The sequence below is a fragment of the Helianthus annuus genome, chromosome 12, assembly GCF_002127325.2.
Source record: "Helianthus annuus cultivar XRQ/B chromosome 12, HanXRQr2.0-SUNRISE, whole genome shotgun sequence".
Taxonomy (NCBI): domain Eukaryota; kingdom Viridiplantae; phylum Streptophyta; class Magnoliopsida; order Asterales; family Asteraceae; genus Helianthus; species Helianthus annuus.
Genome location: NC_035444.2, coordinates 150,350,501 through 150,373,616, shown reverse-complemented (window position 1 = coordinate 150,373,616; position 23,116 = coordinate 150,350,501). Strand labels below are relative to the sequence as shown.

Genomic DNA, 23,116 nt, shown 5'->3' with positions numbered 1-23,116 from the left:
ACCATGCGTAGTGGTTTGATTAATAATGCCCCCACCTTGGGGCGTTTTCTACCATGTGGCAGTTCAGTCAGCATGGGAGCATTATTGGCGTTTTTGCAAAAGTGACGTAGTGGAATAATGCCCAATAACGCCCATCTAATCATTACACAATTATTTATTTTTTTTTAAATTAAAAACTTAAAATACTTTATTAAATTAAAAAAAATTACAATACTATAAATAAAAAAAATAAAAAACGACTAAGCTTAAAAAAACCGGAAATAAAAAAAAATTGGAAATAAAAAAACAAATAAAAACCACAGGGGCCTAATTTGTCATTTTTAAACTTAAAATAAAATCACAGGGGACTAGTTTGTCACTTTTAAACTTAAAAAGCACAGAGGTCCCCACTACCTTCTTCTTCTTCTTCCTTTCTTCTTCCTCACCTGCAACTTAAAACTTCAAAAAAAAATCCTTTGCCAAAATCACTCCCTTCTTCCTTTTCTTTTGCTTTTTTAATTAAAACTAATTATACACACATGGCAAGATCTTATTGGGCAAATAAATAAAGTTTTGGGGGCTTCGGCGTGTTTCAAAAAACGCCAAACACCATTTCTTCTCGAATCACGCCCCAAAACGCCGAGGGGGACGGCACCCAGGCGTTTTTGGGCAATTTTTTTTGATGGATCACGCCCGAATACGCTTGGTCTTAAAATAAAGAGAAAACAAACTGTGGCTACGTGGACCAATAAGGTTATTACTTTTAACCCTTATACTTTTTTATATTTTACAAATTTGTCATAAAAAGTTTTTCATTTTTAATCCCAATGCTTTCATACTTTCAACTTTGTTCCTTTGTTCTTTTTATCTTTTTTTTTGTTTTATGCTTAGGTCTAAATTTTGCAATTTAAACGTGCAACGTGTGTCTGTGTGCTTCAACAATTTTACCTTAATTTTTTTCGTTTAACAGGCGCAAGCGTAACACGCAGGCCCTAGGTCGACTTAGTTATTCTTTTGTACGTTTTACTTTTTGGTCTAATTTTTGCACATTAACACACCACAACAAGCGTGCGTGGTTCAGTTATTTTACGTCTACTTTTCATTCGGTTTAATGATCACGCTGCAACTCACGAGACCTAAATAGTACTTAAAATAATGATTTTTGTTATCTTTTTACTAATTAAAATTTGGTGAATTGCTTGAAGCTTCTGAATATCTCCTTATATCATGTTCGGTTGCAAGTTGAACTTTTTACTTCCGTTGGCTATTAATTTTAGTAGCATTTTGCCTGCAGAGCTTCTTTGACAACACTTCCCATTTGACTGCAATTGGATTTTGACAACAGTTGACTTCTACTTGCAGTTGACCAAGATCCAAGTGTACACTACCACTTTTATTCTTGCTTCTTTTGATCTAAGCACCAATTTTAGGCATTAGATACATATATCGGTAGTCAGTTTTATTGATTTTGGTATTTGGTACTTTCGGTATAGGTACGAGTACGGGTACATGTAAAAACGGGCACTGGTACCAAATTTTATATAGAACTATAATTTTTTTATATTATGTTTTATTTCGTATTATAATTTTTATGGTACTCGTATCGATTATACTATTTGGTACTCATATCATATTGGTACTCGTACCGGTTTTACCTATTGGGTACTCGTATTGTATGGTACTTGTGCTGATTTTACCTATTTAGTACTTGCACGAATAATAAAAAATAAAATAAAAACAAAATAGTACCAAAGTGGTTACCGTACCGAAATACCCGTACCGTACCAATGTATTCGGTATGGTAGTTGGTACTCGGTTTTGTTCAAATTTGATAACGGTATTTTCGGTACCGGTACCGGTACGAGTACGAGTACGGGTATAGTACCAATCCCATCCCTACTCATACTGTATAGGTTTCGATACGCCTCTAAACATCAAAATACCATCAAATCCCGTATCTTGATCATTCCGGCAGTTCACTACGCATATGTAACCACTTATGTTCAACAATAATTTTCAAACCAGTATTCAAAAAACTACCCATTGAAACCTATTTCCTTATGTTATGATCAGATATATCATCTTGATAGGTAAGTGTTCAACCGTTTTTTTTAAGTGTGTTGTTAAATGTACCCCCTTTTCTACTGAATACACCTTCTCCTTTAACTTTTACATTAATATAATTCAAACCCTTTTGTTTTTCTTTCATTTTTTTATCTTTAATTATTATTATTACTAGTATTTGTTTTTAAAACGTTATTTTATTTAAAGAGAAACTTTTTTTGATTATTTGAAAAATAATCGTTTTCTTAGGTTTTAAACTAAAGCGAGTCATTTTAATTTTGAAATGGATTTTTTTGTTCATAGCGGCTTGAGGTGGATATGCGAATTCGGTTTGTATAAACAATGATGCACAAAAAATTAAATGAAGCTTTAAAGCTAGCCAACTTAACTAACGTTTTATTTTCTTTTTACGTCTTATTACTTTTAATAAATAAAAGTTGTTAATTATATTAAAAAAACATTTTAATATAATAATAATACTAATAAAAATAGAAATAGAAAGATGAGAGAACTAAAATACGAAATAAATAAAAAAATATAAAAGCAACTGTTTTTTTTTTTCAAAAAATAGTTCTGAAACTTTTTTATTGTATAAAAAATATCTTTTTTATTAATTTTAAGAGTAAACTGCCATTTTGGTCCCTGTGGTTTGGCCAGTTTTGCCACTTTAGTCCAAATCTCAAACTTATTACATCTGGGTCCCTGTGGTTTGAATTTTGTTGCCATTTTAGTCCAAAATCCAAAAACCCTATTTTTTTACTGTTGCAACCTCCTATTTTGTCTTTTAGTTCAAGGGCATTTTGGTCATTTTGCTTTTCATTTAACCTTTTCTTAATTAACATTTTCTTCTCCAAAAAATGATCATCATCCCCAGATAAAACCTAGCTGACTCTCTCTCTTCTCTCTCTAAATCGATTGTTGCAACCCAGATCCATGGATAACATATTTTTTACTGTTGCAACCCAGATCCATGGATAACATATTTTCAACACCTCTCTCTCCTAACAAACATAAAACCCAGATCTTTCTGTTCAACATTTATCAGAAGTAGATGAATCCATATCTGAAGATGAAGAGTGATCTGAAGTAGATGAATCATAACCCATATCTGAAGTAGATGAATCATAAGCCAGATCTGAAGATGAAGAGTGATCTGAAGATGAAGAGTGATTTGAAGAGTGATCCGACGACCTGCAACATCTCCTGCGACCACCACCTCCATCTTCCTGCTCCGCCGGTTCTGTCTCTCTCTCCTCCCCTGTTTTTTCATCCTCCAAAAAAAACCCTACCTCACACAAGCAGCCTCCATCTTTTTCAACAACAAGCTTACCCAAATGCTTCAAATCAATTACACACAACCACATTAATCAAAACCACAGAAAGTCAACAACTTTAACCACCTGCTATCAGAACGAGACCAAATGAACAATCCTTCATTGACCCATTATCCGAAACTGAAAAAAAAGATCTGGGTAGTTGAGATTTTAACGAATCAAAGCTGGGATAAAATGAATTTAATCAAGCAAAATCAGAACAAAACCGCAAGTGTGTCGCCATACCTGCTATTAGAACGATACCTAGATGAACAAAGTGCGTCGCCACACCCACCCCTGTTTGTTTTCCGTTCAGAATCAAAGCCCCTGCAACCACTGCCCCCCTCTCTCTCTCTCTTACATCACAACACCATCCGGTGACCAAAATGGTTTCCGATGAACCTGCAACTCAATCCGGTGAGCACCTCCACCCAAAAAAGACTGGGCAAACTCAATCCGGTGAGCACCTCCTCCTTGGTTATTGGAGAACCACCACCTCTTCATCTTCAACATTCACCATCACCGTCTTCGTTGATCTCGTTAACCTGCAACTTTCATACCATCTATTTTCATCTTCTCCGACGAGTCCTCCGGTAACCTGCAACATCTCCGGCGACCACCACCTCCATCTTGATCTGGGTTTGGGATAGGGGGTATTTGATCTGGGTATTGGGACAGGGGTGTTTGATCTGGGTTTTAAATAAGAGAGAGAAAGAGAGCTGATTTTATATATATATATATATATATATTAATTTTTAATTAAGAAAATGTTAAATGAAAAGCAAAATGACCAAAATGCCCCTGAACTAAAAGACAAAATAGGAGGTTGCAACAGTTAAAAAAATAGGGTTTTTGGATTTTGGACTAAAATGGCAACAAAATGCAAACCACAGGGACCCAGATGTAAAACATTTGAGATTTGGACTAAAATGGCAAAAGTGCCCAAGCCACAAGGACCAAAATGGCAGTTTACTTTAATTTTAATGACGTTTTATAGAAACATAATAAAATAATAGTAAGAGAAAGTGTCTTCAAATTATAGAAACACAATAGTTTTCAAAAACAATATTTGAATTGTTTAGAGGGGTGAAATTTAACAACTTTTAAATTATATTTTTAGAAAGGGGGGTGTGACTAGTAAAAAGGGGGGTGCATTTAGCCAACCTTTTTTAAATGCAGCTAAGGTAAAAAAAAAAAAAAAGTCTTTGAACTGATGTTGAAGGTTATGACCAGAGAACAATGTATGTATAATAATGAGCCATAAAGCAACACAAAAACAAATTCAAAATCATACATTAATTTAATTTAAACGCTGACAAGAGCTGCACAAGCTACAGCCAGAAGTTATAAAACTCTTAACTCAACTATACTATTTAAAACTTACAACCGTTGATAGTAAAAAAAAGGTATACCGCAGCATTTGATGGAAGAATAAGACCGCTACAGCAGGCAATAATAACACTCCCAAACATTCAAGAAAATAACAGATATAAAACAGAATCAGTAACCCGGAATATAAAGAAAACAATTACATCATAGAGAACCAATCTAACCATAAATTTTAACATCAACATCTTCAATAATATGTAATGTCTGATAGAGCCATAAAACAAGACAAAAAATCAAAACCATAGACAGTAATTTAATTTAAACGCCAACAAGAGATGGGGTGAACAAAAAGCTACAAAACTTTGTCGGGAGAATTTGAATTCGGGTGAGGTTACAAAGCTGATAGAAAGTCTTTGACATGATATTGTATTTCACAAGCATAATCCCGGGCACTTCCAATACAAGAAACGAATCCTCTTCTCTGTCCCCGAGCACAATCGCTAGTACATCGACCTCAGGTCCCGGAAAGTTTCCAACAAATTCAAGATCAACATAGTACTTTAAACACCACCCTGAATAGCAATCATTTTCCACTTCATACACATCCACCATTAGAGGCTGGAGCATCATAACAAGAAGCAGGCAATCGCGCGACACCAATAACTTATCATAACCACCATATGCATGCATGGTTTTGTGGTTTTCAACTTGTATAAAGTGAGGATTATCTATATCTTCTAAACTAAAATGATAAACGGCTCTACGCGACAGCCAATGAATGGCGCCACGCCAATAAACTGCGCTGTGATCAAACGCCACGAAAGATACTGAACTAAAAGTCTTATCATAAGCCCTCCAAGTACATGTTTCCGACGAATAAATCTCTACATAAACATGTGTAACATCATCATCTTTGCGAACATGATAAAGAAGCTTGTAGTGATGTGAAAGTGCAGGATCAAAAGCTAGTGCCATAGAATTATCAAAAATATTATATGGTTTCCAAACATGAGGCAGTGGAAGCAACTTAAACTGGTTTATGGTTGGATTTTATACATATAACTTATCAGGGTGGTCATAACATAACAAGAGGCCGTTACACGATTGCCGAACCTCGATGTGTTGCGGTTTTTTCGGGTGGTGAAAGGGGAAGATTGTTGTTTTTATTAAAGGAGGATGTCTGAACAATGGCACGTACGCGAACTCAGCTGATGGTGATTGTAGTTGGAGGAACAAACCGCAAGGATGATCGGTTTTGTTCGGGCAGAAAGTAGGATCAGTGATGAGAGAAAACCATCGTTTGCATAGTGATTTACACATGTGTAATGAGCTTAGAGGTAACCCGACTAAGATTTTACGCAGAAGATCGTCGATGGAATAGACTGTATCTGTATAACTCCGGCTTTCATCCTCACCGGCTTTCATGGATGAACGCTCTATGCTAGGGTTTAGGACGTGTGTTTATAATATAAAAAGTTAGCATATTTTGTTTCCTTTTACTATTTTACATACAATTTAATTTTGGTAGATTGAATCCTACAAATTCTTATATATTTTTTTTGAAAGGATATTGGATTTAAATAATTTTAACTTTCACCAGTTAGTTAAGTTAGTTATCTGATAGCACTCATAACTTTCAATTTGTATCACACCATTTCCGACTTTCAACCTATTGGTCGATAGCACTCACAAACTAACTGAACCGTAACCCAATTAGTTTTTTTGCTGATGTGACACTTGTGTGTTGACGTGGCGTCTGACGTTGAATTCTTTAATGACGTAGCATCTGGTATGGCATTTGACTTGTTTTTTTATGACGTGGCAGCTGGTGTAGCATCTAACTTGGCTTTTTTGATGATTTGTTAGCTGATGTCAACAAACTGGGTTAGTTTGGGAGTGATAGTGTCCAATAAGTTGAAAGATGAGATTGGTGTAGTACAAATCAAATGGTGGTAGTGTTATCGACCAATTGTTGAAAGTTGGGTTATTTAAATCCACTATATCTTTTTTAAAAGGCAAATTGAGAATATATTCATTATTCATCAAGACAACTAGGGGTGTGCATTTTAACATAAACCCGAAGCAACCCGATCCTCAATTTAATGGAAACCTGATGAACTTGAATAACATTAAACCCATACCCGAACATAGTTAATTGAGTTGGTTATTAGATAAGTTTTATAGTTAATCGGGTAACCCGAATAACTATTTATAGGATGTTCCAAAGAATTTTTACATGGATGATTATGGTTAGATACTGAATTATTTCGATTACAATAAATGATTCTTGTATTTTTGAATATGTTTACATTTACCTATTGATTAGTGATTACGCGATTAACATACTTCTATCATTCTTGGCTTCTTGCTTTAATACTGAAACTAAAAAAATAGACTGATAAATAGGTGTTATATTAATTCATTCATCAGGGCAAATTATATAAGAATAACACGTATATATATTCTTTTATTAGTACAATTTTGGTTTGATTTTGACGTAAATATTCGGTCCTAATGAATATACTTTCATTAGTACAATTCTAGTTTGATTTTGACTTCCAAATATTCAATAATTTCGTTTATATGAGAACTAGGTTATCACCCGCGAACTTCGCGTGTAGAAAAATTTACTTTATATTAATCGAGTTATGTCATTAAATAAAATAAAAATACATGTTTTCAAACGTAATTTTTTTATAATTGTTTTGAATTGAAAGTTGTAGTCAATGGGTTGCGAGTAAGGTCAGAAACTTTGGGCAAGAACCGGAGGCAGAAACTTGCCTCTCTGAACGACCCATGAAACAAAAAAAAAAACTTTTATTTTTTATAATAAAATACACATGAAGTTGTTCGAACCTGCAAAACAAACTCATTTAATTAAATTTAGAAGTTAATTAAAAGTTTAAATTAGAAAAATATAAACAACAAAAACTTTATTCATTAAAATATACACATGAAGTTGTTAACCTGAGCTTCACCAACATCTCTGCATCATCGACATCGCAGAGTACATCCAAAATCATTTATTATCCTAAACCTGTAACAACCACCCAGATAAGAGACTTAATCTTCCAAGTACCTCGAATGGTTTGTCGGATCGTTCAAAATCCAGTATGTTTAACGCAACTTCACAGCTCTATGAAACAATCGGCTCTGGATCTTTGGAGAATTCCTCAAATAGAGATATACATTGGTCATCTACAAAAATGGTTTATTAAGGTCAGAAACATCAAGTTTTTCATAAAAGTGTCCCGAGTCAACCCAACACAGCCGTTTTGACCCTAAAAACCATGTTTGACTACCTACCCAATATAGTCCATTTTCCACAAAATACTATTAAAAAGTATAGTAGATTTTAGAAGCATGGTTACCTTATATTTTTTGTTTTAAAAATGTCGCAACTCTCTCTCTATCCTCTTTTCTCTGTGTTAAATTATTCTTTTTTTCCTTTTCCTTTCAGTTTTTCGTTCAGAATATAATTCAGATTATAACAACCTCTCATTTTTTATACTTAAATGTGAATCTAATTGTTCAAACTTATTTGTCTACAATCAACAAAATCTCATATAACCAGCAATTTCATGCACAATCAAAGGTGTCATAATCAAACACAAACATAATTCAATCTACACATTTCTCAAAACACAATCTCTAACATCACTAACCTGTAGCAATAATTCAAAACCCTAACTAATGTGTTGTGCACTCACTAATATCTGCTACACATGTCTCACTTATTCATCTTCACAACTTCAAACACATCTTATCTAACACCTTATGTCAATCAACAAAATCTCATATATACATAAACCTTGAATACTACTCAAACACATCTTATTTAATGAAACAAAATAAAAACACATAAACCTTGAATATTACTCAATTTATGACTACTATCCCACAAAACAAAACTTTGTCAACAAATTATACTAACTTATGCAATGGTAAACCATAAAAATAACAAATTAATTTAGATGATTAGCCTTGCAGAAAACCCAAATCGGGAAAGTTTACCAGAATCGTTAACGGAAAAAATCAGACTCAGATTGGGTTACTCAAGCGGATATTAATCACGAAAAAAATCAGACTCAGATTGCCATTACTTCAAAATTTAAATTTAAAATAATGATTGACTTCAACATTTAAAATTTAAAATCTAAAAATCAAATCACTAATATCCAATCCCGTAAATCAAGCAAACTTATTAGGAAAGTCTAACCTTTCAAATTTAAATTCAATTTACAGTTTTGAAATTTAAAATCAAACACATTAATGGCAAACTTTCAAATCTAATAAGTTCTGTTCAAACTTATTTGTCTACAATCAACAAAATCTCATATAACCAGCAATTTCATGCACAATCAAAGGTGTCACAATCAAACACAGACATAATTCAATCTACACATTTCTCATAACACAATCTCTAACATCACTAACCTGTAGCAATAATTCAAAACCCTAACTAATGTGTTGTGCACTCACTAATATCTGCTACACATGTCTCACTTATTCATCTTCACAACTTCAAACACATCTTATCTAATACCTTATGCCAATCAACAAAATCTCATACATCAATCAGCAATACAATGCACAATCAAAGACCTCACAATCAATTTCAAACATCAATCAATATACAAAATTTCTCAAGGCACAAATTTTAATATCACTAACCTAATGCGCTACTACTCAATAATGTGTCGGTGCCATGAAAAAACATCATAACCTTAACTAATGTGTTAACTTACCAAGGCTCAAGGCTGTATATTTTCCCAATGTTGTTTGTCCGACGCATCGTCACAAATCTAACAACCGAGTCAATCAAATTATTAGTTAAAACCCAATAAACAAAGTATACTAATATCCAATCCCGTAAATCAAGCAAACTTATTAGGAAAGACTAACTTTTCAAATTTTAATTCAATTTACAAATTCGAAATTTAAAATCAAACACATTAATGGCAAACTTTCAAATTTAAATTTAACATAATAATTGACTTCGAAATTGAAAATTTAAAATCAAACACAATAATGGTTTATTTCAAAATTTAAATTTAGAATAATGATTAACTTCAAAATTTAAAATTTAAAATCTGAAAATCAAATCACTAATATCTAATCCCGTAAATCAAGCAAACTTATTAGGAAAGTCTAACCTTACCAAGCAAAACCAACGGACATGGTACCAATTTACAGCAATAGCAAGCATATCTTTGTCCAACATAGTTGCAGTCAAAAACTGCGGACCATCCAAAATAAACACCTAATGAATCAAAATAAAAGCACATCCCTAAAATTACAAATAATATAATCAAAGCATCTCATAAAAAAACATCAAGATTTCAAAGCATACAAAATTTAAAATCAAACACAATAATGGTTTACTTCAAAATTTAAATTTAAAATAATGATTGACTTCAAAATTTAAAATTTAAAATCTGAAAATCAAATCACTAATATCCAATCCCGTAAATCAAGCAAACTTATTAGGAAAGTATAACCTTTCAAATTTAAAATCAATTTACAGATTCGAAATTTAAAATCAAACACATTAATGGAAAACTTTCAAATCTAAATTTAAAATAATGATTGATTTCAAAATTTAAAATTTAAAAATCAAATCACTAAGGAAACATACCAAAAATATAGGATCATATTCCTCAATCAACTTTAACAACGAATGAGAGTTGTTTTTAGGATCCATAACTGCAAAGAAAGTAACCATTGTTTTAAAAATATATAATGGTAATATATTTATAGAAACAAAGTCTATTTACAGAAACCGAATCATAATTCCGAATACAAAAATAATCTTTAACAACAGTAATCTGTTTATAGAAACAAAAACAACTTTAAAATTGAAATCAAAGGCATCTTTAAAGAATTAACAACTAACTAAATACAAAAATTATAACTCAATGACTCAGGATAAATCATCATCAATAATTTTAAGACATTGACATATGGAAGTTGTTCTCCCCACAATAAGGTTGCAAAATCATATGGTATTTCCTATCAATCGAAACAAAAAAAAAAACATATAAGTTGCAATAACTTATTGTGTGCACAAAACTGAAAACTTAAGAAACATACCAAAAATATAGGATCATAGTCCCCAATCAACTTTAACAACGAAGGAGCGTTGTTTTCATGATCCATAACTGCAATGGAAGTAACCACTGTTTTAAAAAAAAATATAACGGTAATCTATTTATAGAAACAAAGTCTATTTACATAAACCGAATCATAATTTCGAATACAAAAATCATCTTTAACAACACTAATCTATTTATAGAAACAAAAACAACTTTAAAAATAAATTAAAGACATCTTTACAGAATTAACAATTAACTAAGTACAAAAATCATAACTAAATACAAAAAATTATAACTCACAAAACAAACCATAAGAACTTCAAAAGATAATCACATAAAATTTCAAATTAACACCTAAAGACAAAAATAAAAAAGAAAGACTATACATATAAAAAAACAAACAACACCAACAAAACTGAACTAACCTGTTTTTGGTCGACGAACAATTCGAAAAATATAGGATCATCGTCCTCAATCGACTTTAATAACGAAGGAGCGTTGTTTTCATTATCCATAACTGCAAAGGAAGTAATCATTGTTTAAAAAAAATATAACGGTAATCTATTTATAGAAACAAAGTCTATTTACAGAAAACGAATCATAATTTCGAATACAAAAATCATCTTTAACAACACTAATCTATTTATAGAAACAAAAACAGATTTAAAAAGAAATTAAAGACATCTTTAAACAATTAAAAACTAATTAAATACAAAAATTATAACTAAAATACAAAAAAATATAACTCACAAAACAGTGCAAGATATACCTTTTCTTCAACTTCTCAAAAGAATCCATTCAATAGTTCCTTGTAGGGGAAAGAGTCTGAAAGAAGCTTTTCACCTAAAATTACAAAACACAAAAAGTTTGTGAGATATGCAACTCGAGTACAAAAACAATAGTCAAAGACTCGAAGCATCCCTAAAATTACAAATAATATAGTCAAAGCATCTCATAAAAAAACATCAAGATTTCAAAGCATACAAAATTTAAAATCAAACACAATAATGGTTTACTTCAAAATTTAAAATTAAAATAATGATTGACTTCAAAATTTAAAATTTAAAATCTGAAAATCAAATCACTAATATCCAATCCCGTAAATCAAGCAAACTTATTAGGAAAGTCTAACCTTTCAAATTTAAATTTAATTTACAGATTCGAAATTTAAAATGAAACACATTAATGGAAAACTTTTAAATTTAAAATTTAAATAGAAACCTTAATTTCGGAAAAATTATCAAACTAAAAATAAATCACTAAAATTTAAATTTGAGGTTTCAAAAAAAAATCATTAACGAAATTCAAAATTGCTCAAAATTTTAAATTTAAAATTTGAATTCCGGAAATAGAAATAGAAACCCTAATTCCGGAAAATAATCATACTAAAAATAAATCACTAACGAAATTTAAAATTGCTCAAAATTTAAAATTTAAAATTTAAATTTCGGAAATATAAATAGAAACCTTAAAATTTTAAATTTGAGGTTTCAAAAAACGTAACACCATTTATTTATAGAAACAGAAACCTTAACTCCGCAAAATTATCATACTAAAAATAAATCACTAACGAAATTTAAAATTGCTCAAAATTTTAAATTTAAAATTTAAAATAGAAACCTCAAAATTTAAAATTTAAAATTTAAAATTTGAATTCTGAAAATTATATCACTAACATCCAATGCCATAAATTATCATACTAAATATAAATCACCATTTATTTGCTATAAGTTTAAAAAAAATAAAAAAAAGATAAATATCAGTTTACTTAAAATATGATTAGTAATTAGAATACACATAAACGTATCAAAAATATCGGGTCATCTTCATCAATAAGCTTTAAAAATGAAGGACTGTTGTGCAAGGGATGCATATCTGAAAAATATAAATGAAGGTTTTTAAAAAAATAAAACGGTAAAGTATTTATAGAAAAACAATCAATATTCCTAAATCAACTATCAATAAGCTTTAAAAGATAATTTAATCAATTGAGAAACTTCCAAATCCAAAAATAAAAAGAAACAGTTTAAAAAAAATAAAAAATATTTATTTTTTAGAAACAAAATCAATATTCCGAAGACAAAAACATTATACCGGATGAAAAAGTATCAGACCACTGTAAATCTTCATCAACACAATCAAAAAACATCGGACACAATCAAAACATATCATCATCAACAACAAACTAAAAGACTGTAAATAAAAATATGAGTAACATGAGAACAAAATCAAAACATCAACAAAATATCATTTCATATGATTGGAATCGGATAATGCAAAATCATCATCAACAAACAACCAACAAACAACGAAAAAAAATCAAACAATAAGCATCTGCGGAGAAGGAGATGAAGAACAAATTTTTTATAGATTGTTGATTAAACTTACATATAACAGGTTCGATCAACAAAAAAAAAAACATAAAAATCATCAAAAATTCACATTAAACATTTACAATAAATAACAATCTAATATAAATTACATACCTGCAAATTATGTGGAACGATCTACAAACAAATAACAACGAAAATGATTAAGATCTGCCGAATGGGTTTTGAACAAAAAAAAAGTTCCTATAAGATCTAATAACATAAATAAACAGTATAAGATCTAATTACAGATGAAACCGTAGATGAGCTTTAGGGTTTGTAAAATTGAATGTGGATGAAAGATGATTGAATAACAAAATTGAGAGAAGAAACTAACCATATTGTGAAGAACTTTTGACGATTTCTGTCACACCCCCAAAATCCCACACGCGGAGTACCACCGCTTGGAGGCGTGACATGACCAGGATCAAGCCACCAATCATATTGAACATGTAATAAATAGTAAAAATTATCCATCAATACGAAAGGTGTTTATCAAACCAACATAATTAAGTGTGGCGGAAGCTTTAAAGTAAAACCCAAACTTAAGTGTTAATGTATGTAATATCATAAGTGTTCAAATAGCATTCACGATCCATTTGCCCACAACGACCTGCTCCTCCTTGTGCAAGCTCCATAATGTACCTAAGGTCCTGCAAGGCATGCAGCAGATAATCAACAACTAGTTGAGCGAGTTAACAGAAAGTAAGTTCGTATTAATAATGCGTAAGTTCATCTAGTGGGGGATTCCCATACAAGTATATACTACTGGTGAGGGATTCTCACATTTATCCTTTACAATGGGGGCTTCCCATTATGATACTTACTAGACTATTTACAACCATGTGTTCTTCTTAAACCGAGAACAGGAATACGTACTAGGTCACGCAGGATTTACGTGAGTGCCCTTCCCCGAGGACAGTGGTACGCGTGGGGTTTACGTAGGATTTACGTAAGTGTCCTTCCGACCCGGAAGACAGTAGTGGGTATTAGGTTACGCAGGATTTACGTAAGTGTCCTCCCGACCCGGGAGACAATGGTAGATACTAGTTTACGTAGGTTTTACGTAAGTGTCCTGACTATCCTGAGGACGATGGTCTATAGTCTAGTGATTGCGTAAGTACGAGTAATCATTCCATATTAAACATTCCAACCCAATTCCCAACCCGGGAATCCCAAGCCTTGGCTGTGTGAACTCACCTTGGTTTGCTCGGCAGATACACAAAAAGGTTCTTGAACTAAGGGTGGTCAACCACGTCCTAACAGGGGTTACCACACAAGTCAGGTTTTGACTTCAAGTAATACGCGTATGTTTACATATAGTCTAACAAGTCACGAGCACGTATAGTTCATGGCAACACGTTTGGTACGTTAACAGTCAAGAGCATATCATATTCATACTTGTGCGTTCTAAAATATAAGCCCATATGTACCCGGCCCAACATCATAAGTGGTTAACTAAGTAACCGGCCCAACTATCATACAAACAAGTAACACATCTCGGCCCAAAATAAATACACATATGCGACTTGTACGGTCCGGATCGGGTTGTGCGATCCGGCCGGGTTGTGAGATTTTGAGTTAGCCCAGCCCAACATACCATCCGGCCCAACAGTTAAATAAAACATATAACTTGTGCGATCAGTAAACCTTGTGCGACTGACTAGGTTGTGCGATCGGCCTTTGGGCCTGTCCGGCCCAATGGCATAAGTAGTCCAAAAATATAACGGCCCAACTAAATAGTCCATAGCAGCTTGTGCGGTCCAGTTACCTTTGTGCGTTCCAGTCAAGCTTGTGCGACGGGATGGTCTTGTGCGATCAGAAAGCTTACGTGATGATCCTGATCTTGTGCGTTTAAACATGTGCGATTCAGATCAGATTTCATGAAATCTGACCTTGTGCGATCCATTTGAATTACTCGAAACTTATGGTAATCGGTTACATAATAAATCAATTTCCAAACTTATCATATCAATCAACAACTAACCCCTTTCGAATCATAGTGATTATCGATCAAACAAGGTCTTTAGCACCATATTCACATAAACCCTAATCATGTTTATAATCACAAACAATAGTCTAACGATTCACATGAACATACAACCGATCACTTCACCATAACTCGATTTACTTCGAACAATAACAAGTTAACAATCGGAATCTATCAAACAACACAGTGGATAACATCATCATATACTTCCGATTTCATAATCATGCCATCTATTTCATATGAACCTATATCCGGTTAACAAACATCATTCGGTTTCATATATCAAACAATCCGATTATATTTGCTAAACACCTATAAGCCGATTCATCTTGACATTAATAGCTATAACACAACATCAAATAACAACAACAAACACTTAACATACTAACCGGATTAGAGAAGGAACAAGGATGATCCGAACAAGGAATGATCTTCGGTTGTAAGGGTGTGTGTGCCGTCGGGTTCCAAGCAACGAGAAGGAAGAACTAGGGTTTGAGTGTGTTGTGATGTATTTTGTAACAAATGAGGTGCACTCCCCTCATGTGTGTTTGTACGTGTAAAGGCAATGGGCCGGCCCTTACTTGGGCTGCCCTTGAAGTCCGATTGCAAGCTATACGGCCCAAAGGCCTTGTGCGGTCGAGTGGGTGTGTGGGTCGTTGTGCGATTTGGGTTGTGTGCTTAACATACATACCCGTAACACATAAAGCATATAACATTCCATAAAATCATTAAATAGTAAACTTTCACATAAGCACATAACGTTACAAGATAAGTCTAAAGTTCGAGTTGTCACATTATCCCCAACTAAAAAGAAATTTCGTCCCGAAATTTGGTACGCACTCACTGAGGAAGCTAGGTAAGTTCAATCGTTCACTGGTTTTCCTGGGGTGTCACATCCTCCCCCCGTTGATCTGGAATTTCGTCCCGAAATTCCGAAATAGTAGCTTCAGCCTCAGCAGTGGTTGCATTGGTTCCGAATAACTGGGGGTACTTTTCTGTCATCCTGTCTTCGCATTCCCAGGTGTACTCTGGGCCACGTTTGGAGTTCCAACGTACTCGAACAAGAGGGATTCTCTTGTTTTTGAGGACCTTCACATCCCGGTCCGTGATTTCAACTGGTTCCTCGACGAACTGCAACCGCTCGTCGATAGTGAGTTCCTTAAAAGGAATTATGAGGGTCTCATCTGACAGGCACTTCTTCAGATTCGACACGTGAAAGACATTGTGAACTGCACCGAGTTCAGCTGGTAGGTTCAACTTGTAGGCCACTTTGCCGATTTTCTCAATGATTTCGAACGGTCCGACGTACCGCGGATTTAGTTTGCCCCGTTTGCCAAAACGAACCACACCCTTCCAGGGTGAGACTTTTAGTAAAACCCGGTCCCCGACCTGAAATTCCAATGGCTTTCTACGCTTATCCGCGTAGGCTTTCTGACGGTCGCGTGCTGCCGACATGCGTTGGCGTATCTGTGCTACCCTTTCCGTGGCGTCCACTACAATCTCTGGACCCGTAATCTGACTATCCCCCACCTCTGCCCAACAGAGAGGTGACCGGCATTTACGTCCGTACAATGCCTCGAATGGAGCGGCTTGAATGCTGGTGTGATAACTATTATTATACGAGAACTCCACCAAAGGGAGGTGCTTTTCCCAGCCGTTGCCAAAGTCTATAACGCATGCCCGAAGCATGTCTTCAAGAGTTTGAATCGTTCGCTCAGACTGCCCATCCGTCTGAGGGTGATATGCTGTGCTCATGTCTAACCGTGAGCCGAAATATTTGTGCATCGCTTGCCATAGCTCTGACGTGAATCGTGCATCGCGATCCGAAATGATGGAGGTGGGCACCCCGTGCCTCGAAACAACTTCTTTAAGATAGACGTCTGCGAGAGTGGAGAACTTATCCGTTTCCTTTATAGCTAGGAAGTGTGCAGACTTGGTGAGTCGATCCACGATCACCCATATGGTATCATTCCCACGCTGGGATCTAGGTAGGCCTGTAACGAAATCCATGGAAATTTCTTCCCATTTCTATTGCGGTATCTTGGGTTGCTGAAGTAGACCCGCTGGTTTCTGGTATTCAACCTTGACTCTCGCACAGGTCAAGCACTTGCCGACATAAGTAGCGATGTGGGTCTTCATGCTGGGCCACCAATAAGTAGTTCTGATGTCGTGGTACATCTTGTCCGACCCTGGATGTACTGAGTAGCGAGACTTGTGAGCTTCATCCATTACAAGTTCGCGTAGACCGCCATAAAGTGGGACCCAAATACGCCCCGTTACATAGTAGGCGCCGTCTGCCTTCTGTTCTAATCGTTGCCTTGAGCCGCGTAGGGCTTCAGCCCTGACGTTATCGGGCTTCAATGCTTCTACCTGAGCATTTCGTATCTGTGCTGGAAGGCTAGACTGAATCGTAAGCTGTAGCGCTCGCACGCGCCGTGGTAGAGTGTCTTTCCGACTGACGGCATCAGCCACAACGTTGGCTTTGCCTGGATGGTACTTGATAGCGCATTCGTAATCGTTCAGTAACTCGACCCATCGCCGTTGACGCATGTTCAAATCCTTCTGCTTAAGAATATGCTCGAGACTCCTGTGATCGGTGTAAATCGTGCACCTGGTACCGTACAGGTAGTGTCGCCATATCTTAAGCGCGAAAACAACAGCTCCCAGCTCTAAGTCGTGCGTCGTGTATTTCCGTTCATGAATCTTAAGTTGGCGCGAGGCGTAAGCAATGACCTTGTCGCGCTACATTAGCACACATCCAAGACCCTGGATGGATGCATCACAGTAGACCACAAAGTCGTCTGTGCCCTCTGGCAATGAGAGGATAGGTGCACTGCAAAGTCTATCCTTTAAGTGCTGAAAAGCAGTTTCCAGGGGATCTCCCCAACGGTAAGTGACACCCTTCTGAGTCAGTAGCGTAAGCGGCTGAGCAATCTTTGAGAAATCCCTGATAAACCGTCTGTAGTAACCCGCCAAACCCAAGAATTGGCGTATTTCCGTTGGCGTTCGTGGTGCAGGCCAGTTTCTGATCGAGTCTACCTTGGATGGATCAACATGGATCCCATCCTTGTTCACTACGTGGCCTAGAAAGTGGACTTCACGAAGCCAGAAGTCGCATTTCGAAAACTTAGCGTACAGCTGTTCCTTCCGTAGGAGTTCCAAAATAAGGCGTAACTGCTGCTCGTGTTCCTCCTGACTCTTGGAGTAGATCAGAATGTCGTCGATGAAAACAATGACGAACTTGTCAAGATAGGGTTTGCACACCCTGTTCATAAGGTCCATAAATACGGCAGGCGCGTTCGTTAACCCGAACGGCATGACAAGAAACTCGTAGTGGCCATAACGAGTTCTGAATGCGGTTTTGGAGACGTCCTCATCCCGGACTCTCAGTTGATGATAGACAGACCTCAAGTCTATCTTGGAGTAATAACACGACCCTTGCAACTGGTCGAATAAGTCGTCTATGCGTGGAAGGGGATAACGGTTCTTCACCGTCACCTTGTTAAGTTCACGGTAGTCGATGCACATTCTGTACGTACCGTCTTTCTTTTTCACAAATAGTACTGGAGCTCCCCATGGCGAAGAGCTTGGACGAATGAAACCCTTTTCCAAGAGCTCTTGTAGCTGCTTTGACAGTTCTTCCAGTTCTGATGGAGCTAGACGATATGGTGCGCGAGCTATGGGTGCTGCTCCTGGAGCGAGCTCGATTTGAAATTCGACCTGACGATGAGGCGGTAATCCAGGTAAGTCTTCAGGAAACACCTGAGGGTAGTCGCGTACAACTGGAATGTCTTCCAATTTCTTTTCTTTCGTCGATGGATCCGAAACAAGAGCCAAAATGGCTGTGTGGCCCTTTCGTAAGCATTTCTGAGCCTTCAAGAAAGAGATGATGCCAACTACAGCACCACTCTTGTCGCCCTGAACTTCGAGAGGTTCTTGACCAAAACGTGGAATGCGAATAATCTTCTCGCTGCACAAGATCTCTGCCTGATGTTGGGATAACCAATCCATCCCAATAACGATATCAAAACTTCCCAAGACTATGGGAATAAGGTCGATGGAGAAAACTTGACCGGCTAAGACAATACTACAACCCCTGACTATTTGCGTGGCTTCTAAACTCTTACCATTAGCTAGTTCTACGACGTGTTTGGTGCTTAGGGGTGTTGATGTACGTTTTAACAATTTACTAGCTTTCACAGAAATATAACTTGTATCCGCACCCGAATCAAATAAAACAGTAACATAAATATCGTCGAGGAGAAACTTACCCATAACTACGTTGGGATCGTTCACTGCATCTCCTCGTCCTAACACGAAAGCTCGACCCCTTGCCTCGTTGCCATTGTTGTTGTTGTTTCCCCCGTTGTTGTTGTTCCCGTTGCCCTGGTTATTATTGTTGCGATTCTGGTTCAACTGAGGACAATCGCGTTTGAAATGACCTTCAGCCCCACACTGGAAACATCCCCGGTTCCCACGCTGTGGCTGCTGCTGCTGCTGCGGGTTCTGTGGAGCTGGTTGTTGCGGTTGCTGGTTCTGATTTGTAGGCCGTGGGCTCCTACAGTCTTTGGCCTCGTGACCCATCTTGAGACATCTTTGACAACGACCCTTGTTGCACTGGCCACTGTGATGTCTGTTGCAGTTGTGACACTTGGGGTGAAACCCTTGATACCTTCTCTGTCTATGACCACCAGAGGATTGCTGACTAGGACTCTGGTAGTGGTCAGTCTTTTGCTGCTGAGCTTGAGATTGAACTGTTGCTGAACCTTTGCTAGAATCCCCATCCCACTTTCTTTTGTTGTCACTGGGTGTAGTGGGAGTAGTGGCTGAAGTGGTAGCACTGATGCGTTTGGGCAACTTGTTTTGTTCCACCGCCTGATCCGTGAGGCGATGAGCAAGACGCTGGATGTCTTGGATATTGTCGAGGTTAGCCGATGTAACATGGCTCTGAATTTCTGAGGCTAGACCCTTGAGGTACAACTCGATGCGTTTGATGGGAGGGTCTACCATGGTTGGACACAAAATAGCCAGTTCGTTCGATCGCTTCGTGTAAGCTTCTATCTCTGACCCCGTCATCTTCAAGTGATAAAACTCATTCTCCAACTTGTGGATATCATCCCTTGTGCAGTACTCACGCTTGATAAGTTCTTTGAATTCGTTCCAGGGTGTGGCGTTAGCAGCTGCCAACCCTAAGATCTGAACTTGGGCGTTCCACCAAGTTAGTGCTATTCCTTCTAGCGTGCCAGTGGCGTATTTCACCCTGCGAGCCTCAGTGCATTCACACATCTCGAATACTGACTCTAGCTTTTCAAACCAATGGAGTAGTCCCACTGCCCCTTCCGTGCCACTGAAAGTACTTGGACGACAGTCCATGAAGTTCTTAAAAGTGCAAACTTGCTGCTGCGCTGGTTGACCTATTGTGTACGAATAGGGCAAAGTTTAAATACAAGGGCTAGTTTCGGAGTGTAGGATCTAAAGATCCTAGTGTAAGTTATGACTACAGGATATGCTACCTGCTTGAGCAGCTGCAAGTGCCGCAGCAACTTGAGCTTGTACGAGAGCCTCTAGCTGGGCTTGAGTCATGTTAATCCGTCCAGACATGATCTTCATAGTAAAAGTAACGTAAGTGAGAGTGGTTCGCGAGTAGGGCGATGACAGAAAAGTGTAAGCACGTAGGTATTCTCATGTAATAAAGTCATGTGTATCTAAGCGTAATGCGAGCAAAGTTCTAAGCAGTTCTAGCAAACAGGCAATAAACATAAACCTTATTACCTAAGATGTCGAGTCTTGCACGTGGAGCGAAGCATCGTTGTGGATCGTTGAGAGCACTGTTCTGGTTATAGTCTGGTTTTAATAAAAACGTTTTCCCATATTAAAACCAAGTTCTCTACAACCAATGGCTCTGATACCAATCTGTCACACCCCCAAAATCCCACACGCGGAGTACCACCGCTTGGAGGCGTGACATGACCAGGATCAAGCCACCAATCATATTGAACATGTAATAAATAGTAAAAATTATCCATCAATACGAAAGGTGTTTATCAAACCAATATAATTAAGTGTAGCGGAAGCTTTAAAGTAAAACCCAAACGTAAGTGTTAATGTATGTAATATCATAAGTGTTCAAATAGCATTCACGATCCATTTGCCCACAACGACCTGCTCCTCCTTGTGCAAGCTCCATAATGTACCTAAGGTCCTGCAAGGCATGCAGCAGATAATCAACAACTAGTTGAGCGAGTTCACAGAAAGTAAGTTCGTATTAATAATGCGTAAGTTCATCTAGTGGGGGATTCCCATACAAGTATATACTACTGGTGAGGGATTCTCACATTTATCCTTTACAATGGGGGCTTCCCATTATGATACTTACTAGACTATTTACAACCATGTGTTCTTCTTAAACCGAGAACAGGAATACGTACTAGGTCACGCAGGATTTACGTGAGTGCCCTTCCCCGAGGACAGTGGTACGCGTGGGGTTTACGTAGGATTTACGTAAGTGTCCTTCCGACCCGGAAGACAGTAGTGGGTATTAGGTTACGCAGGATTTACGTAAGTGTCCTCCCGACCCGGGAGACAATGGTAGATACTAGTTTACGTAGGTTTTACGTAAGTGTCCTGACTATCCTGAGGACGATGGTCTATAGTCTAGTGATTGCGTAAGTACGAGTAATCATTCCATATTAAACATTCCAACCCAATTCCCAACCCGGGAATCCCATGCCTTGGCTGTGTGAACTCACCTTGGTTTGCTCGGCAGATACACAAAAAGGTTCTTGAACTAAGGGTGGTCAACCGCGTCCTAACAGGGGTTACCACACAAGTCAGGTTTTGACTTCAAGTAATACGCGTATGTTTACATATAGTCTAACAAGTCACGAGCACGTATAGTTCATGGCAACACGTTTGGTACGTTAACAGTCAAGAGCATATCATATTCATACTTGTGCGTTCTAAAATATAAGCCCATATGTACCCGGCCCAACATCATAAGTGGTTAACTAAGTAACCGGCCCAACTATCATACAAACAAGTAACACATCTCGGCCCAAAATAAATACACATATGCGACTTGTACGGTCCGGATCGGGTTGTGCGATCCGGCCGGGTTGTGCGATTTTGAGTTAGCCCAGCCCAACATACCATCCGGCCCAACAGTTAAATAAAACATATAACTTGTGTGATCAGTAAACCTTGTGCGAATGACTAGGTTGTGCGATCGGCCTTTGGGCCTGTCCGGCCCAATGGCATAAGTAGTCCAAAAATATAACGGCCCAACTAAATAGTCCATAGCAGCTTGTGCGGTCCAGTTACCTTTGTGCGATCCAGTCAAGCTTGTGCGACGGGATGGTCTTGTGCGATCAGAAAGCTTACGTGATGATCCTGATCTTGTGCGTTTAAACATGTGCGATTCAGATCAGATTTCATGAAATCTGACCTTGTGCGATCCATTTGAATTACTCGAAACTTATGGTAATCGGTTACATAATAAATCAATTTCCAAACTTATCATATCAATCAACAACTAACCCCTTTCGAATCATAGTGATTATCGATCAAACAAGGTCTTTAGCACCATATTCACATAAACCCTAATCATGTTTATAATCACAAACAATAGTCTAACGATTCACATGAACATACAACCGATCACTTCACCATAACTCGATTTACTTCGAGCAATAACAAGTTAACAATCGGAATCTATCAAACAACACAGTGGATAACATCATCATATACTTCCGATTTCATAATCATGCCATCTATTTCATATGAACCTATATCCGGTTAACAAACATCATTCGGTTTCATATATCAAACAATCCGATTATATTTGCTAAACACCTATAAGCCGATTCATCTTGACATTAATAGCTATAACACAACATCAAATAACAACAACAAACACTTAACATACTAACCGGATTAGAGAAGGAACAAGGATGATCCGAACAAGGAATGATCTTCGGT

At 36.7% G+C, this 23,116-nt stretch overlaps 1 protein-coding gene and 3 long non-coding RNA genes across 5 annotated transcripts; all 4 read right to left on the bottom strand.

Moving 5' to 3' along the window:
- Nucleotides 1-5,003: 5,003 nt before the first annotated feature.
- LOC110893244 (F-box protein At5g07610) lies at nt 5,004-5,660 on the bottom strand. Its single transcript, XM_022140359.1, has one exon. It carries the CDS (start codon nt 5,658-5,660, stop codon nt 5,004-5,006), a length of 657 nt encoding a protein of 218 aa, XP_021996051.1.
- A 2,059-nt stretch (nt 5,661-7,719) lies between these two features.
- LOC110896951 lies at nt 7,720-9,873 on the bottom strand. Of its 2 annotated transcripts, none has more exons than XR_002568306.2 (3): nt 9,842-9,873; nt 9,434-9,490; nt 7,720-7,883 (listed from the first exon to the last, which is right to left on the bottom strand). It is a non-coding gene; the product is annotated as an uncharacterized LOC110896951 (long non-coding RNA). The 2 variants fall into 2 exon arrangements; XR_004873760.1 differs by having other exon boundaries at nt 9,847-9,860.
- Nucleotides 9,874-10,485: 612 nt separating this feature from the next.
- LOC110896950 lies at nt 10,486-11,571 on the bottom strand. Its single transcript, XR_002568305.2, has 4 exons — nt 11,550-11,571; nt 11,206-11,297; nt 10,779-10,846; nt 10,486-10,697 (listed from the first exon to the last, which is right to left on the bottom strand). It is a non-coding gene; the product is annotated as an uncharacterized LOC110896950 (long non-coding RNA).
- Nucleotides 11,572-12,587: 1,016 nt separating this feature from the next.
- On the bottom strand, nt 12,588-13,515 carry LOC118484655. Its single transcript, XR_004873759.1, has 3 exons — nt 13,487-13,515; nt 13,267-13,287; nt 12,588-12,655 (listed from the first exon to the last, which is right to left on the bottom strand). It is a non-coding gene; the product is annotated as an uncharacterized LOC118484655 (long non-coding RNA).
- Nucleotides 13,516-23,116: the final 9,601 nt, after the last annotated feature.